The 15,982-nt window shown below is 39.8% G+C and overlaps 1 protein-coding gene across 2 annotated transcripts in view; it reads right to left on the reverse strand.

The window, feature by feature from the left end:
- KLHL2 (kelch like family member 2) overlaps positions 1–7,434 on the reverse strand; it is a 56,330-nt gene extending 48,896 nt beyond the window's left edge. Inside the window, exons 1-3 of one of the 2 annotated variants that reach the window (XM_084286772.1) lie at positions 7,353–7,434; positions 5,014–5,139; positions 460–566 (exon numbers count right to left, since the gene is read on the reverse strand). In XM_084286772.1, coding sequence (XP_084142898.1) covers positions 460–566; positions 5,014–5,139; positions 7,353–7,375 — 256 coding nt within the window. In that variant the 5' untranslated portion in view covers positions 7,376–7,434. Of the gene's footprint in view, positions 1–459; positions 653–5,000; positions 5,140–7,352 lie in introns of both variants that reach the window. The other variant, XM_084286771.1, reaches the window with a different exon arrangement.
- Between the last annotated feature and the right edge of the window lie 8,548 nt (positions 7,435–15,982).

Below are 15,982 nucleotides of genomic sequence, written 5' to 3' on the forward strand. Positions count from 1 at the left end.
AATTATCCTAAGTGGACTGAAACATGCACTCCAGCTACAGGCAGCCAAAGCCACAGAAAGCTTTCTTATCTACTAACAGCCTAGAATACTCATAAACTGAAGAACGCAGCAATGGTAGTTGTTAAAGGACATAATTTACTTCAGAATTCACATGAAAGTTGTTTTAATCTTCTTTTGTACAGGTAAAATGATTAGTCTTCAAGAGTATAACAACTCTACTATTTCCAGCTTACTTAAGTTACTCAAATTAGTTTAAATAAAGGACGCTTTAAAAATTATTTGCCATGCTACCAGAGGTTTAATTGCCACTATGTCCTCAGATTGCAAATAAATTCATAGAAAGTTCCTATTATCTTAACTAAAAATAAAATGAGATCCTAAAAGGCAAAAGTTATTTAATTTTGTGCATTATACAATTGGATTGGATTAAAACATAGTAAATATTGAAACATTTGGTACCTGTAAACATGGCATGGAAGTAGGGACTGCAGGCGGCTAGCACAACTCTATGCGCTGCAATTTCCATGTCTTCAGCTACTATCGTCACATCACACAGCAAGTTTTGACTATTTAGAAATATCAGAGAAAGTAATTTCACATATGCGAACCATAGTAGGAAAGCACAAAATAACACGATTTCTCCCTCCATGCCCTCAAAAAGAGGCAGGCAGACAATGTTGATGAAGCATTGTTTTTAGATGTGCTATAAAACCTCATGGCGATTACTCAATAGGATTACAGATGGTGCTTGGGTACACAGAACTTTACAAAAGCAAACAACTGAATTGTGATTTCTTCCAAAGATATTATGTTTTCTGCACTGAATAACAGAAATTCATATCAGCCCGATTTATAAGCCTTCTCCCTTGAAATCTGGGCTTCTTTGGATACCTGTAAACAATTTGACATACAAAAACTAAAAAATTGAGGTAAAAAATAAGACTTTACAGATAACACATAATCCAAACTTTAGTTTTGATGCCTATGTCACATTATACTGGAAGCTCATGCCTACTTAATTGTTCAAAATCAGTACCCAATCATCTCTATATTTACCGCTTTCCATGCATTTTTCAGACATAGTTCTTGTATACAATAGCAATTATTTTTTTACTCAACCTAGTTTAGAATGTATTGTGTTTAATTTCTTGTCTTGCCTGACTCTACCTCCATTACATCCATTTGCTTTCTTGTCCTTTACAATCACAATCTGCATCTCCTCTCTCTTCTGTTGCAATAAAGTAGTATCTCATTGAGAGCCATTCCCAGCACAGATATTTCCAACACAGTTTACAACTATCGGATATACCTCTTCCAGTTAAATCCACCACCAAGTGTACTCTTCTTTATCTGATTTTCTTGATGGAATGACAAAAAACACCAAAAGCCTGAAACTCCCCAGCATCTAAACAGTCTAAGTCAAAGACACCTTTTCTTCCCTTCCTATTCCAGCAGTCTCTCACTACAAGTAGCATATAACTGACAAAACTCAGAGCTAGAGCAACAAGTAATCAAGCATGGGGGAGACAAGTACATTTTAACAGCTCATATTATTAGGGACAGGGTTAGAGCTGTGTGTCAGTCCAGCAGTCCTTATTCTCAGTACTTTTGAAAACAAAACTTTTTACCTTTCCTGAACATAAATCGCAACCAGAAGGCAGACTTTCTCGTGGTCTGCAATTACCACACAGAGTAGCAGCACAGATGGGGTGAGGAGTTGCATTTTTCCTCTTACAGAGAATTAGAGCTGTCAGCCAAACTGCTCAGATATTGACCTTGGTCCCAAGAAAACACCATAGCTACCCAGCCACTGCAACCATCCAATTTCTTTAAGCACAGCCTCAAGAAAGAAGGCCTAGTGCAGGTTACACACCAAAAATTCTGGCAGCCACAACTAGCCTTTGGGGTCATACAGTAAACCAAGCACCAGCTAAATATATATATATATTTTTCCTCTTTCAGCTCACAATGCCTACAGCAATCATCTAAGCCTCCTAAGTTTAGTGTGCAGTATGGTTATTATAAAAAAAAAAAAAGTCATATAATGTAAGGTAATGGCCATATCCAGATGAACCAGAGGAGCTTGAGAGAAATCATTACATTTATTATACAAAAATTGACACTGAAAGCTACAAATAAGAGGTCATTAGTTACCAAAGCCAAATAACCAATTTTTTGAGATTCTTGCACTTATCCTGACAACAACAAGAAAAGGTTTTATCCTTAGCTGCACAGAAATACCAAAGCTATCTGTGAAGCCAGAAGCAACAGAATTACATCAGTGCAAAACTGCAGCCAGTTAACAACATTGTACAATATAGACAAAGCAACTTAGGGGTAGTCCAGATTCATCCCTAGCTTGGAACTGCATTAGATGAACATGCAATTAGGTGAACATGAACATTGCGTGAATGCTATTACAAGCTGGCAAGCAACATAAACCACTAAACAAAGAAACAAGCTATGAACTTAGTTCACGTGCTCCAGTGCAAGCATCCTGTGGCTCCAACACCAACTCAGCACATCCATTTCACCAGGACACACTAACTTATTTTAGAAAAGCTTTCCTTTTGAAGCAATATTGTAACAAGTTTCTTGTATAGACTAACCAAACAATCATAGCTATGGTGCTACACCATAGATCAAAAGAGAAAATGAGAAATGGAAAAAAATAAGAATAGATTTTAAAATAACTACTGTTTACTAACTTGCTGGTTATTCTGGTTTATATGGAGGAAGGTCGTTACAAACATCTTCAAAAGATTTTGTTCAAGTCTTGTTTGTAAGAATGAGAATTTAAATAAACATAGGCAAGGTCAGATACTATTGTCATAAAAGCAAGTTATAATGAAGAGTGAAGATAGACATTAGAGGTTAATTTCTTCGTGTGTCAAGAACTAATTAGCTATCCTAATGATCCCTCTGACTCAGTGCTGAGGTGATGGTGAGTAATGAAATGACAAAAATTACCAAGGACAAAATTATTCAAGTTTGTCAAAATTTGAAGGCACAGAAAAATCCTCTTAGGGGCAAATAGAACTGGGTAACTTGGCAGCAGCCAAAAAAAAATAATAGGAACTCATTGACTTGAACATTCCAAACACAACACATTTCAGACACTTGAGCAGATGATTTGTTCACTAGTTATCTACTTTCTGGAGAGTACACCTCCAGCAAATACCTTCTTGTGCTACACTAATGAAAAGAACTGAGATAGAATCCACTATAAGTAGTCAACAAAATCAAAAATATCATTTACTTGATTAATGCAAGGTCTTCATTTAGAGCAACGAAGTCTAAAACATACCTAAAATATTTCAGCTGATTATTTCAAATTGAAATACATGCAAAAATTAATGTTTATAATCTCATCTAATTAGCACTTACCATTTTAAAAGCCATGCTAAGCTTAAACAGTAAACATCGCTGCATCAACTACCTTATTTAATAAGAACTACAGTTAAGGTTTGCATGGCACTGCTCCTGTTCAAACTTCAACTATTTATATATGTAGGAAAATTGCTCAAATTGCTTCTACTGCAATCCCAATTGAAGTAACCATGGAAATGAAAGTATATTCTGAAAATAATCCATGCCCTTCAACAATGCACTCTGCTGGAAGACCATGCATATTTTACTTGCAAGGCGACAAAATGCAGGTAACATTTCTCCCTGCTCATATTGCCGTATGCTAAGATTCATTCTCAGAAATTGGTCTTCGTTTAAACTCTTACTCATCGTTAGGAAGTCAGGGGGCCAGTGACTCTAGCTAGGCTCTATTGCGCTCCTCAGGACAGTGAATGTGGTTTCTGGGATCCTTGGAAAAGCCAAGAATGCCTAAGTAAGGTGAAGCAACAAACAACGGTGTTTCCAGCATAATTAGGCTGTAACATACTAGAAAAACAGCCTCTGCTTTTATCCCATTATCCTCAACTATGGAAGTCTTGGAGGTGGCTTCAAATCATTTATAGCCAATGTGTGATTTTCTCCAATCTTCTAGTACTGTCACAGATAGATAAATACATTGATCGGATCCCAGTATCTACCACAGTATTAAAGACTTACCCATACAGATCAAAGATCTGAAGATCAAAGGCAGTGGCACACTTTAATACGGTATCAGTTACTGCCGTTGTCTAAGGTGAAGCCTCTCCAACTGTTAATGTCATATGGGAAATAACAATCGGCTACAGGATTTTAACACCCTCTGCTATTGTCTATGCTGCAGAAACATTTTATTTATTTAATTTCTCTATTGTTGCTGTTAGCTATAAAGCTGAACTGTCAGTGATAGTTGCGAGTCCTAATTACCAGAGCTCAGTTGTGAGCTCTAATTACCAGCTGTCACAGTTTTCAACACCATCTCACCTACTCATATGTAGAAAATAAATCAATATGGGTGCTAAGAACAGCGTTAGCACCAGTCCTCCGGTTTTGCTGAAATTGATGGTGGTATCACTCATGGTCTTATAAAACTTATCAAGTGACTTCCAACATTTGACTTGGGAGTTCATAAATTGTTCCTATGGAAGCATGCAAAAGAAAGATACTTAAGCAAAGAAAGCCTACTGTCAGTTAGCTTTACATTGGTTAGACTGTGACCTACGTCTCTGGATTAGAAAATTTTAACATTTTTCTAGCTCGTAGACCTTTACAAAAGTCAACAACAGACATGAAGAGCCTTGGCCTCAATTCATAAAGTCACTTCAAATCTACCTGGGATCAACTACTTAAAAGACAGGATCAGCAGGTGTAACTCCTTAAATACATCCTCTATGCATTTTTCAAGCCTCAGAAACCCAGTTCGATTAACCTACGAAAAGCAGAAACATACTGTACCCATTACAGCTATTATCATGTGACTATCATTCATCTGTCACTTCATTGTATATCTAATCTTCCCCATCAGCTACTCTTCTGAAATTGCTCATTCCATTTTTAGAACTTAATAAATGTAATTGAAACTAAAGCTGTATTACAGACTCCAGGCAGGTGTATACAGTGAAGTAATACCTTCTTAATTCATTCATAACTTTAAAAGCTTTCTTCATGTGCCACGGATTCACTGTAACAGGACAGTGAATTTCAGTGTTATCATCTTTCAGATCCAAGGGCTTCTGATGGCAAAGTTTGGTGCATCTGAAAGAAAAAAATAAAAAATAAAAAGGTTAATACTTCTTTCTACACCCCCATATCATCACTCTGGTTTTGCCACCTTTATTTTTGGAAGGGAGTGAATGGGACTTGCAGCTCAGCTTATTCTTTACTCCAGGTAATTTTAGTTTCCCTTTTACCAGCAGCATATGGTGGGAGGAGAAGTAGGTAGAATTCCCTAGGAGCAACGAGTTGGTGACCAACACTAGCGAGTTTGACAGAGGCAGTCAGAGCTAACAATAAGCTGCTTTACAGAAAACACAAACAATGCCCTAGAATAAAATATACTCTGAAACGAGGGGAGAAGCAGTAGCAGCTCTGCAACTACTAGCCTAGTGCCAGTATAGACGGATGGCAGAACACATCACCCATCACCTCAGTCTCTCAACACCTTCACCGCCTGCCAAAACAGAGCACAGCTCTGCCCTTCCACCAGGACCTCGCTTACAGGTTCATGCAGCTTCCAGGTCATCTCCTCTGACAGGAAGGCCACGTGATGACTCCTTTAATTCTTTGGGCTTTCCCTAGCAGCAGCATAAAACATAAATGAAAGTGACAAAAATTGGTTGGTTTTGCTTATCCACTCAATCTACTGAAAAGCAAAAGTGACCAATCTTAGATTTTCTCACTCTCAAAAACCCACACAAAATAGCGAGAGAAAAACTGAGCAGTGTGAAGAATCATTAGTTCCATCCACAATGAACTCTTTATATGAGAAACGCCTCAGTTCTACAGGCAGTTCGTTCTGTAGCAAAATGGTTACATATACCTCTCAGTCACTACCACTGTCTAAGTGGCAAGTGAATTCTACAAGCCAAGCCAATGAGTTCTGCATTTACAACCACAACGCCCCCTTTACCAGATAAATTCGATCATTGTTCTACTTGGAAAATCCTTAGCATCAGTGATGCGTTCACCTATACTGACAGAACTCCATTCCTGAACCTCCGAACTAGAAATAAGCAAAATATACTGGGCGCTGAAGTCCCTTGGTAGGGCAACTGACCCTGGAACATCAGAGATCTGATGTGAAATAAAAACCCTTGTTCGCTTGCTTGGAGTAAGAATAGTCAAACTGAGCATACAGATAGGCTCCCAGAAACCCAACCTCCCTTCCACCATACCTGAAACTTTTTACTTGGGCACGTCTAAGGAAGCTTTACAGAAAACTTCACGGATAATTGATTTAAGATTTTCACTTGTACCCCTGTATGCGGTGCTCTGCAACAGCTTGTAAAGCAAAGTCGCGGGCTCTACTTCTCATCATCCCAAACCTAGCTACTAATTTTGGAGCAAAAGAGCACGAAAGCGCATCAGGCAGTAACAGACAGCTACCAAGTGAGGCCCATCTGCGGGGCTCCAGCTGGCAGTGGCTGCACTGCACCACGAGGCCGGTAAGAATTAAGTCTGAAGCTCATGGACGCGACAGGACTCGGGACTGCGAGGAGCCCAGCAGCAGGGAGCAGCTCTGCATCGCTCGGGAAAAAGAAATCAGGGGAGACGCTACAGCACGCACACACATGTTGCTGTGCGGAGCATCCATCCCATCTAACGCACTTCTTCAGGCAGAGCATTGACGGAATTCACCCCAAAACCGACAGGGAGGACGGGTGACATCAGGAGGCATCCACACCCCGCCGGCTGCCCGCGACCTGCTTTAATTAACGCAGCCAGACACCAAGCCCCCCGCGGCGCCGCCGAGCGAGCCGGGAGGGCCGGGGCCGTCCCCGCAGAGCCCTGCGACAGCCCCGGAGCCCTGCGCCCAGCCGGGGACGGGGCTTTAGGGGCGGCGGGGCCGGGGGCAGCGCCTCCACACCGGCACCCGGGGCCGGCGGCTGGCCCGGGGCAATGCGGCGGGGAGCGGGCAGGGGCGGGATGCGGTGCGCCGCTGCCTCCGAAGGGGAAAAAAGGGGAAAAAAGGGGGAAAAAAGGAAAACAAAAATAAAAAAGAGAAAAAAAAAAGAGAGAGAGAGAGAGAGAAATAAATGAAAGAAAAAAGAAAAAGGGGGGGGAGGAAAAAAGGAAAAAAAATAAAAAGGGAAAAGGGGGGGTAGGGGAGGGGTGAGGAAAGGGGGGAAAAAGAGGGGAAAAGGGAAAAAATAAAATCCGGCCGCTGCACGCCGTGAAGCTCCCGGGGCGCCGCGATGCCCGCAGCCTCCAGCCCCCTCCCCGCGCCCCCCGCCCCGTCCCGCACTCACACGGGCGGCAGCAGCATCTCCATGGCGGCTCGTCCCGGGCTGGCTGCGGCTGCGGCGGGCAGCCGCCAGCACCATGCCAGCCGCTGCCCGGCCCGGCCCCTGTCCCCGTTCCTGCCCCTGCCCCTGCCCCTGTCCCGGCACCGGGTGCGGCCGGTGCAGCCCCGCTGCCTGCGGCCCGCCGGGAGCCGCCGGCGCTGCCGCTTCCGGGGCCGCCACACGGCGCCTGCGTGCTGCGGGGGGAGGAGGAGGAGGAGGAGGAGGAAGGGCAGGAGGAGGGGCTGGTGGTGCCGGCCACTTGCCCTCAGTCCTGTGGAGGAGGTCGCTGCGCTTCAGCTTGTGTGAGGTGCTTCTCAGCCCTCAGGGGAAAGCTGCGTGCTGCCCCAGTGCTCCATTTCTGGCAGCGAGAGGAGCTTGAGGGCAGTGCGTTTCAAGCAAAGCAGAAAATGGCAGGTGCTTTCTGGGTGAAGGGTGTTGCATGTGAATACCTGAAGTCTTCGCCAACGTGTCTAATGAAATCACGCTACTAAAACTAAACGCATTTTAATTTTTTTGCTTAATGTTTGCAAATCTCCAGTAATATTCCCCTCTAGGAAAAGGCAGCTTTAGTTTCCTCCTCAAGTTCTCTCAGTTGATGTTCAATTTGGGAACACTTCAGAAAATTTTGAATGGGGTTCCACTGGAGACTTTTCTAAATGAAATTATCACAGCGCCTGTTTTTTTTTTATGAAGTCTGTGCTTCGCATCCGCTGAATTAGTCTGTTCTCAATAAACAATCAGGTTTCACTCTGGGTTGTACTGGAGAAGACGAGCTACTGGTTAAAGATTTCAAAGAAACACCAAAACCTGCTTGCGTGGCAGTCTGCCCCACAGGGACTGGCCTGCAAAAAAGCATTCTCAAATGAAGCTTTAAAAGTATTCCTCTCAGACTGCTCCACGGTGCATGGTATAGATGGTTGAGGTCTGAGTGCATCAGCAGGTCTGGCCGTGGTGGGTTGGGTAGTGCTGATCACTGTCGCGTCATCTCTTCAGGATTCTTCATCGCAGGGTAAACTTGTGCACTGTTATTTCACGAGTCAAGTGTCCTGTGACCTATCTTACCAGTAATAGACTGCACTGTGGTGAAGGATCCCCATTAGACTATGAAGTCATTGTGAACTTCTCTGGAACCTAACAAGGAAACATTTCTGTACATTACTTGCACAAGCACATAGGCAACTACAGATTCTGCCACTTGTTAACACAGCAGAACTATTCAGTAGTATTCATTCTTAAGCGAACGTAAAGCATTTCCAAACTGATTTTTGTCATCTTCTTGCAGAGTTCTTTGGCTTTTGAGCCAAATGTTTTGTGTGAGCTGAAGTTACCTTTGATGCAGAACATCAAAAAGAAACAAAAATAGGACAGGGATTTATTTTTTCCTAAACTTTGTCTTTGTACTTCAGTAATCTTGAAAGGAATCATACACAGCTGTAACAGAAATGATAGTATCCAAAATACATTATGTGGTTATGGCAAAACAACTGAGATACCTAACCATGAGAAAAGACATTTGAATACAATATTTGGATTTTTATGGGATTACACCTGATCCAATCCCCCTTCTGCTCTGAAAAGAACTTTTAGAGAAAAAAAAATATATTAATAAAAAAATATATCTAAATATAAGCAGGAGTGTATGTGTAGTTTAGAAAGGAAATAATCTAAGTTTCTTGACTATCATAAAAACAGCTGCCATTTTTGTTTATGCAGCAGCAATTCAAATCACTGCATTTACTGAGAAAATTCCCTGCTGTGGCTATGTCTGCCCCTGTAACAACAGTTGCGCCCTTCCCACTTGTTTTACAGTACAATGCTAAGGAATGCTGCCAATGCTTAGTAATAACTGCACACTTCTTCAAATACATTGACACTGGAAGTGCTTTACTGATAAAGAAATACAGATGCTACACATCAGCAAAGTACATCCACTGAAAATGAAGCTATGCTTACAAAGCTCTGCTTTCTAGCAAGATAGTTCCACAAGTTACAGACACCTACAAATGACAAGCAGTCTTGGTAAAAGTCGAAATATCTGCACATACATATGCCATCCTATCAGCATTTTTAAGGGATCACATGCCATGCTGGCATGGTCATGCTAGAAGAAATCTCTGTTAGGTTTAGTCACAGAGAACACTGAAATAAGCCCTTAGTAGTATTTTTAATTGACAAACCCAGGTTAAGAAGACCTTTTCCAAAAAGGGACTGTATATGTATGTAAGAACATTTTTAAGATATTAGAAGTCACAACTCCTAACAGTTTTGGCAGAATACTTGTGAGAAGATACACGATGGAAAATGCTACTAAGGCTGGGATTTATTTAGTGAAAAAGGAAGAGAAAAGAAAAGGGCTAGAACTGGCTTAAATACCTGTCTGAATTGCTTCTGTTGCAAACAGGGGAAAAAAAAAAAAAAAAAAAAACACAAAAAAACCACCACAGGCCCATCCTCGCTTCCTTATCTGCTGGGTTGTTCACTACATTTGTATCTTACTGAATTTAGTTGTAGGTAATTTCTATATAAAAATTAAAATAAATTGTTTTTAATCCAAAAATCTTTCAGGGTACATATCTTTTTTCTTTTTTTTTCTTTTTTTTCTTTTTTCCCCTGTGCTTTTCACCTGCAGTAAGATTACCATCCTGCAGCAGAATTCTCTATAAGCAAGAGCCCTGAATCTATATAGATCCACCAGGATTTATGTGCAATTCGTGACAGGACTTGAGGTCAACACAGACATCACCCATTACCGCATTCTTTTGTCTAAGATCCTAGCACTAACATCGCCATTAAATAATCTTACTCTTACTCTAGTATAAGAGATGATTTTCCAGAAGAATGCAATATTTAACATTTCAGAGGAACACTGAAATAAAGACATGAATGCACTTGAGAAGTTTTACGCTGGAAAGTAATGTGAAAATGAAAAGCAAGAAAGTGCATGCAGCAGACAGAGCAAGGCACCAGATTGCAGAAGAATATGTATCGGAGAGTAGGCAGAGAGAGAAAAAGTAAAATGTGTCAGCTGGAAATGTGAAATAAGGAATAGCAAAGCAGCTGCTATCAAAAATAAACTGTACTGTGACCAGTCAGTTAAATATGATTAAATGTGGATAAAAATATTTAGTCTTTTCTCACATTATTCTTTCATGTAAGCAATTGCAGGAGCACCAAAAATGATGCATACTGAATGAAAACAGGTGAAGAATAATATTTATTCTGTAAAGTTCATGGATCTTATAACTATGATGAAAATTAGTAACTACAAACTGGCTTTTCAGTTTTTAAAACCAGCCATGGTGTAATTCCCCAGAAGACTTGATATAACACATGTTCTAGTAAACACTCTTTAAGTACTCCAGCCCTAGTTTTGGAAAAGAGCAAACAGTAAGAAGCTTCTGAGTTCTACACAATGGAGAAGTTAGGCACTTGTGGTCAGTGCTGAACAGTACAGTGTTCTTGGTAAATTACATGTCCATTTCAGTGCCATGGGAAAAAGGAAGTCCTAGTTCAAGCAAGCATTACAAAAGAAATTAAGTGTAGGTCATTGCTTTGGATTGTATTAGTACTGCAGATTACTCAGGCCCAAATCTTGATGAGCAGGTCTGGGGCCCAGTGCTGCAAAGGTTTGTGTTTCACTTGCAATGTGTCCCTGAGATGCCTATGAAAGAGGTGATCCAGCTCTTACTCTCATGCTTGTAGACTTGAGTTGCTTCATCTGCATTGGATAAGGCAATTGTATCTATATTCAGTGTGCTCAGTACACTGAAACACACCTAAAATTACTAGATTTCAGCTTGTGATCCCTTGGACATGATGCAAAGGTAGCAGTGGAAAACTACAGCAGGGATTTCACAGGGAAAGCTGAACCATTCCCATCTTCATCAGCCCATACGTGAATCAGGCAGAGCTGATGCTCCACCCTTCAACACAGAGTTACACCTTACTGAAATAAATCCTATACAGTTTTTGTGAACAGACTACACACACATACACAGCACACACACACAAAAGGGATTTACAAGATCCAGTTCTCAGAAAATTGTATATCACGTGGATAAGCAGAACGGTCACAGTAGCCTGCCTTTTTGTTCTGAGAATTCATCCCAGTTAGGTGTTGTTTTTTTATGATCGCTTTATTGAAAAAAAAAAAAAAAAAAAACGAAAAGAAAGAAAAGTGTAGAGTATTGCTATGTTTGTTCGCACTTGTTTAACATGTCAAAACATTATTTTATTGCAGAATGAAGCAAAAGTATTCTTCTACATAGATAATAGCCGTAAGGTATTGTACTTCACTTACCAGATGCAAGTCCATCAAAGTCAGCATACTTCTTTTCCATCATAATTATTCCCCACTGTAACAGCAGTGTTATAAGGTAGTCCTAACCAATTCAACCAACTGTTAGACAGAGAGAATTTCTGAGAAGAAAACAGGAACAGCGAATGAAATAAATTAAAATTACATTAAATCAATTGTTATACTGCCATCTAGTGCATACTGAATGTTCGCCTATACAGAGAAATGCTATTGATTTCATAGAAGCACAGAATATCCCAAGTTGGAAGAGACTCACAAGGGTCATTGAGTCAAACTGACTCCACACAGGATTACCTACATATTACACCTTAAATCTGAGAGAGCTATCCTCCTGAGAGCTTCTTGAACTCCTGCAGGCTCGGTGCTGTGACCGCTGCCCTGGGGAGCCTGCTCCAGTGCCCGACCACCCCTCAATTTCAATAGTTCATGGTACCTACGATTGGCCTATAGCAAAAGAAGAGTTAAACTCACCGATTTGAATGTAGTCATGCATATAGTGAGCTTACCTGAGAACAGTAATTGGGAGCAATTTGAACTGTGAAAAGTGACAGAGTACACTGAAAGAATAAATTTGAATATATACTGTTTCATATGCATATGAATAAGACTGGAGGAACGGTACCTGTGGAGGGGCATTCAGCAAATGAAAAACAGTGTAGATGGGGAAGGAGCATGTGGGATATAGTTCACACATTGTACAAATTCTTTTGTTGTACAAAGAAACAATGAAATCAAAGGCATTGAAATGTTAAAAGATGAGCTCAGGGATTTTGCACAGACAGGTTGTTCATAGAAAGTGAAAACCGTATCATGCTGCTGTGCAGGAAATTGAGTAAACCATTGCTTCGAATAATCTTACTTTTGGTGTAAGAAAGACAAAGAGTGACTGAAAATTCATTGCAAAGATTTAAGGAAAGAGCTCAGGATCAGTACACTTAACTATGCAACATGTCTAGTAAAATTGGACTTGTATTACATTAAATAAAAAATGAAGGGGAAATTTAAGTCAAAGTATGAAAAGGTTTAGTTAAATAATTCTGGTACAAGCATATGCTCAGCCAATGAGTAGTGTTCCTGGAGTACAATTTTCAGCGGCATCAGGAAAAGTCTCTTGCCAATTTTTCTGTGCAAAAGAAGAACATTGTGATCCAGGCTAATGTACTGGAGGGAAAAATGGGTATCCTCAGAATCTAAAATATTCAAAAGACTACCTTTATCAGAATGCTAATATTTAGCCATACAGCCTAAAACTTTAGTTTATACAAGCTAGTTCCTGACAAGTTCATTTGATGATTTTCAGATAAAATATTTGGAAAGGTGGAAAAAAATGTGGAAAACAAAATCTGTTTTTCCTTGAAATTTCATCTCTATCTTTATTTTAATTTTATCAGCAGTTTTCTTGAGTCAAATTATCTCAGATATTCCTTGTTTCCAGGAAAATCCTAGACTCCATATAACCTAAACCCAAATATTTTCACAAATAGCTCTGCATTTCACTTTCCCTATATAGTTCAGGTAAACGCTTGTTGCACCCTGCAAATTAGGTGTTTGCTTAAGTCCTAAATCATTTAAAACAACTCACCTTAATTTAATAAGATACATTGTTGTACTCAGTTTCGAAGTTTCATTTATACTTCTTGCATATATTTCTAAAAAAAAATGTGAAATCAAAAGTTGTATACCTTCATTAACCTCAAGTTATTTCCTTTTGAATGCAGCTGGAAATTCAGTAGAATTTAAAAAAAAGGTAAGCAAGTATGTGCATTCTGTTCTTCGCAATTCTTTTATTTACTGCTACGCTATATCCTCTGTCTCATCTGCATCAAGCAGTCCAAATTCTCTTTCTACAGATTTAATAACTTTTCTCTACCTGTTTTCATCAGTCCTATCTCTGAACTCCTTCACTGACACACGGGACAATTTGCTAAATAATTTGTACTAATAAAATAGCAGAATTATGCAGTGGCCCCAGTAAGCCTCCAGCATTCAAATTTGTATACTAATTTATGAAAGATTAAGAGAGTTTTTATTAAAACTAGTGTTCAATAGCTTGTATTGAAAAGTCACAGAAATTTTAATAGTTTTTTTATTTATGAAGTCAAAGCTTCGTAGCAAGTGTCAATTTTTGATTAGATGATTATACCATGTATACAGTCCACAAAAAGCTTCAATGAAATACAGTTTGCATTGTATGAAAAACAGAAACTACACACTGGGGAGAAGGGTTCCTTTTATGTGTATTCAGTGGTCCATTGTTTTTTTAATCTCCGTGGGATTTTAAAAATTTACAGACACTAGAAATAAAACAAGTACCTGTGAAGTGTCTGTAATTTGAGGTTAGAATATAGACCTCACTTACTGAGTATGACTGTCAGGACTGTCACAACCAATTCATGCAAATACAATTGTCCGTACTGTTATTTTTACAATTTCACTTCCCATTTCTATTTTTATTCAATCTAGAACGTTTCACAAGCCCATATTCTCAGAGCAGAGACTTTTTTACACTGAGCTGAATGCAGTTTAAGTACTAATTGCACCTGCAATATGAATAAGAAACAGTAATAATAATTACACCTCATAGCTTCATGTGAAAAGGTTGTGAGCTTACTCCTGTTTCCATTCATGCCAAATTTCAACTAAAACTGAAAGAAAAGTAGATGTTAGACCTCTTTGTGAGGATACAATTGAAAAAGCTAATCCCCAAATATTGTAATTATTACTGATATGAAAAAGGTTATGCCTAAGTATAGGATTTAATCCTAGGTGTCTAGTCTATGCTAGCTTTCCTTAAAAGCTGTCTGCAAATAAGGTTATCATAGTATGGCATTATTGGGCCATACCACATCTTTTTCCTTACCTGTAATATAAGAATGTGGCATATCTCAATCTGTTTAGACTCCCCAACAATGGATCTGCCCTCAGGAGGGGACTTCCAAGTCAGGTGCACGAAAATGACCATGTCTGCTGCACAGATAAAAAATGTAGTTTCTTGAGATGGTGTTTCCGAATGATTAATCAAGTCCCTGATTCTAGCCTTCGAAAAACTGTTCTAAATCACTTCATGCTTTTGATTAATATCTTTCCCCCATACTTTTTCACCTCATATATCATCCTTGCCAAATTCAGAATCCAACCCCTCCTCCCCCCCCCAAAAAAAAAAAAAAAAAAAAAGAAAAAAACATATGTGCACGTAAGCAAGCAAGCAAAATGTGGGGAGATAAATGTGCCGTTGAATACTTTATTTGGTTGTAAATGAAAGCAATGGTAGCTAAGCAACACAAGATGATGTGTCACTACTTTTTATTTAAAATGAAACTTTTTTGATTTCTTCAAAAAAGTTTAATGATATTTTAATTAAAAAAAACTCTACTCTGAAGTATTTTTTAATATAGATGCATTTATAGTCAGAAAATATTCTAGCTGTTGTCATTAACCGGCACTCGCTACCTTCTTGGCTATGTGACTCGGTACAGTATGCCCGCCAGCATTTCTGTTTATTCCAGAACAGATATGTTAACCAGAGCACTGACAATGTTGTTCCTTGCACATCAACCAAAAGGTAAACACTTCATGCTTTTCAAGCTGAGCACAAGCTTAGCAGCATTATCCAAGGAAGATATATGCAAAGAATAGGGAGGCTCTGGCAGTCACACAAACCCTTGTAAAAATTGCACCATCAAGTTTCAGACTGATCTACTGAAATATACTTAAAGTAGGTGGTCATTAGATCTGTTTAGATGTAGACCACACTGGACAAGCTAACTTCTTCTCAAGGCAGAACACCTTTATAAAAGTAACATCAGTTACTTGAACAGCAACCAGCGAATTGTGGCTTCACTTCAGTTTCACAGAAAAGGTCCTGTGACTGCTGATCAGTAGGATTTGTTTTCTTGAGAGGAAGGAAAAAAGAGGAAGCACAATAAGGAACACAAATAAAGAACATTCGGGTAGAGCAGGTGGCACTGAGCAGACATATCACAGGACCTGGTTTCTTACTGAAACCAGGTTACAGCTTTCACAGAATCACAGAATGGCTTGGGTTGGAAGGGACCTTACAGCTCATCCAATTCCAACACCCTGCTATGGGCAGGGACACCTTCCACCAGACCAGGTTGCCAAAAGCCCCAGCCAGCCAGGCCTTGAGCACCTCCCCGGACATGGGGCATTCACACCTTCTCTGGGCAACCTGTTCTAGTGCCTCACCACTCTCAGAGTAAAGAATTTCTTCCTTATGTGTAATCTAAATCAACCCTCTTTTAGTTCAAAGCTATTC

This window comes from Netta rufina, assembly GCF_964035555.1.
Source record: "Netta rufina genome assembly, chromosome: 4".
Classification (NCBI taxonomy): domain Eukaryota; kingdom Metazoa; phylum Chordata; class Aves; order Anseriformes; family Anatidae; genus Netta; species Netta rufina.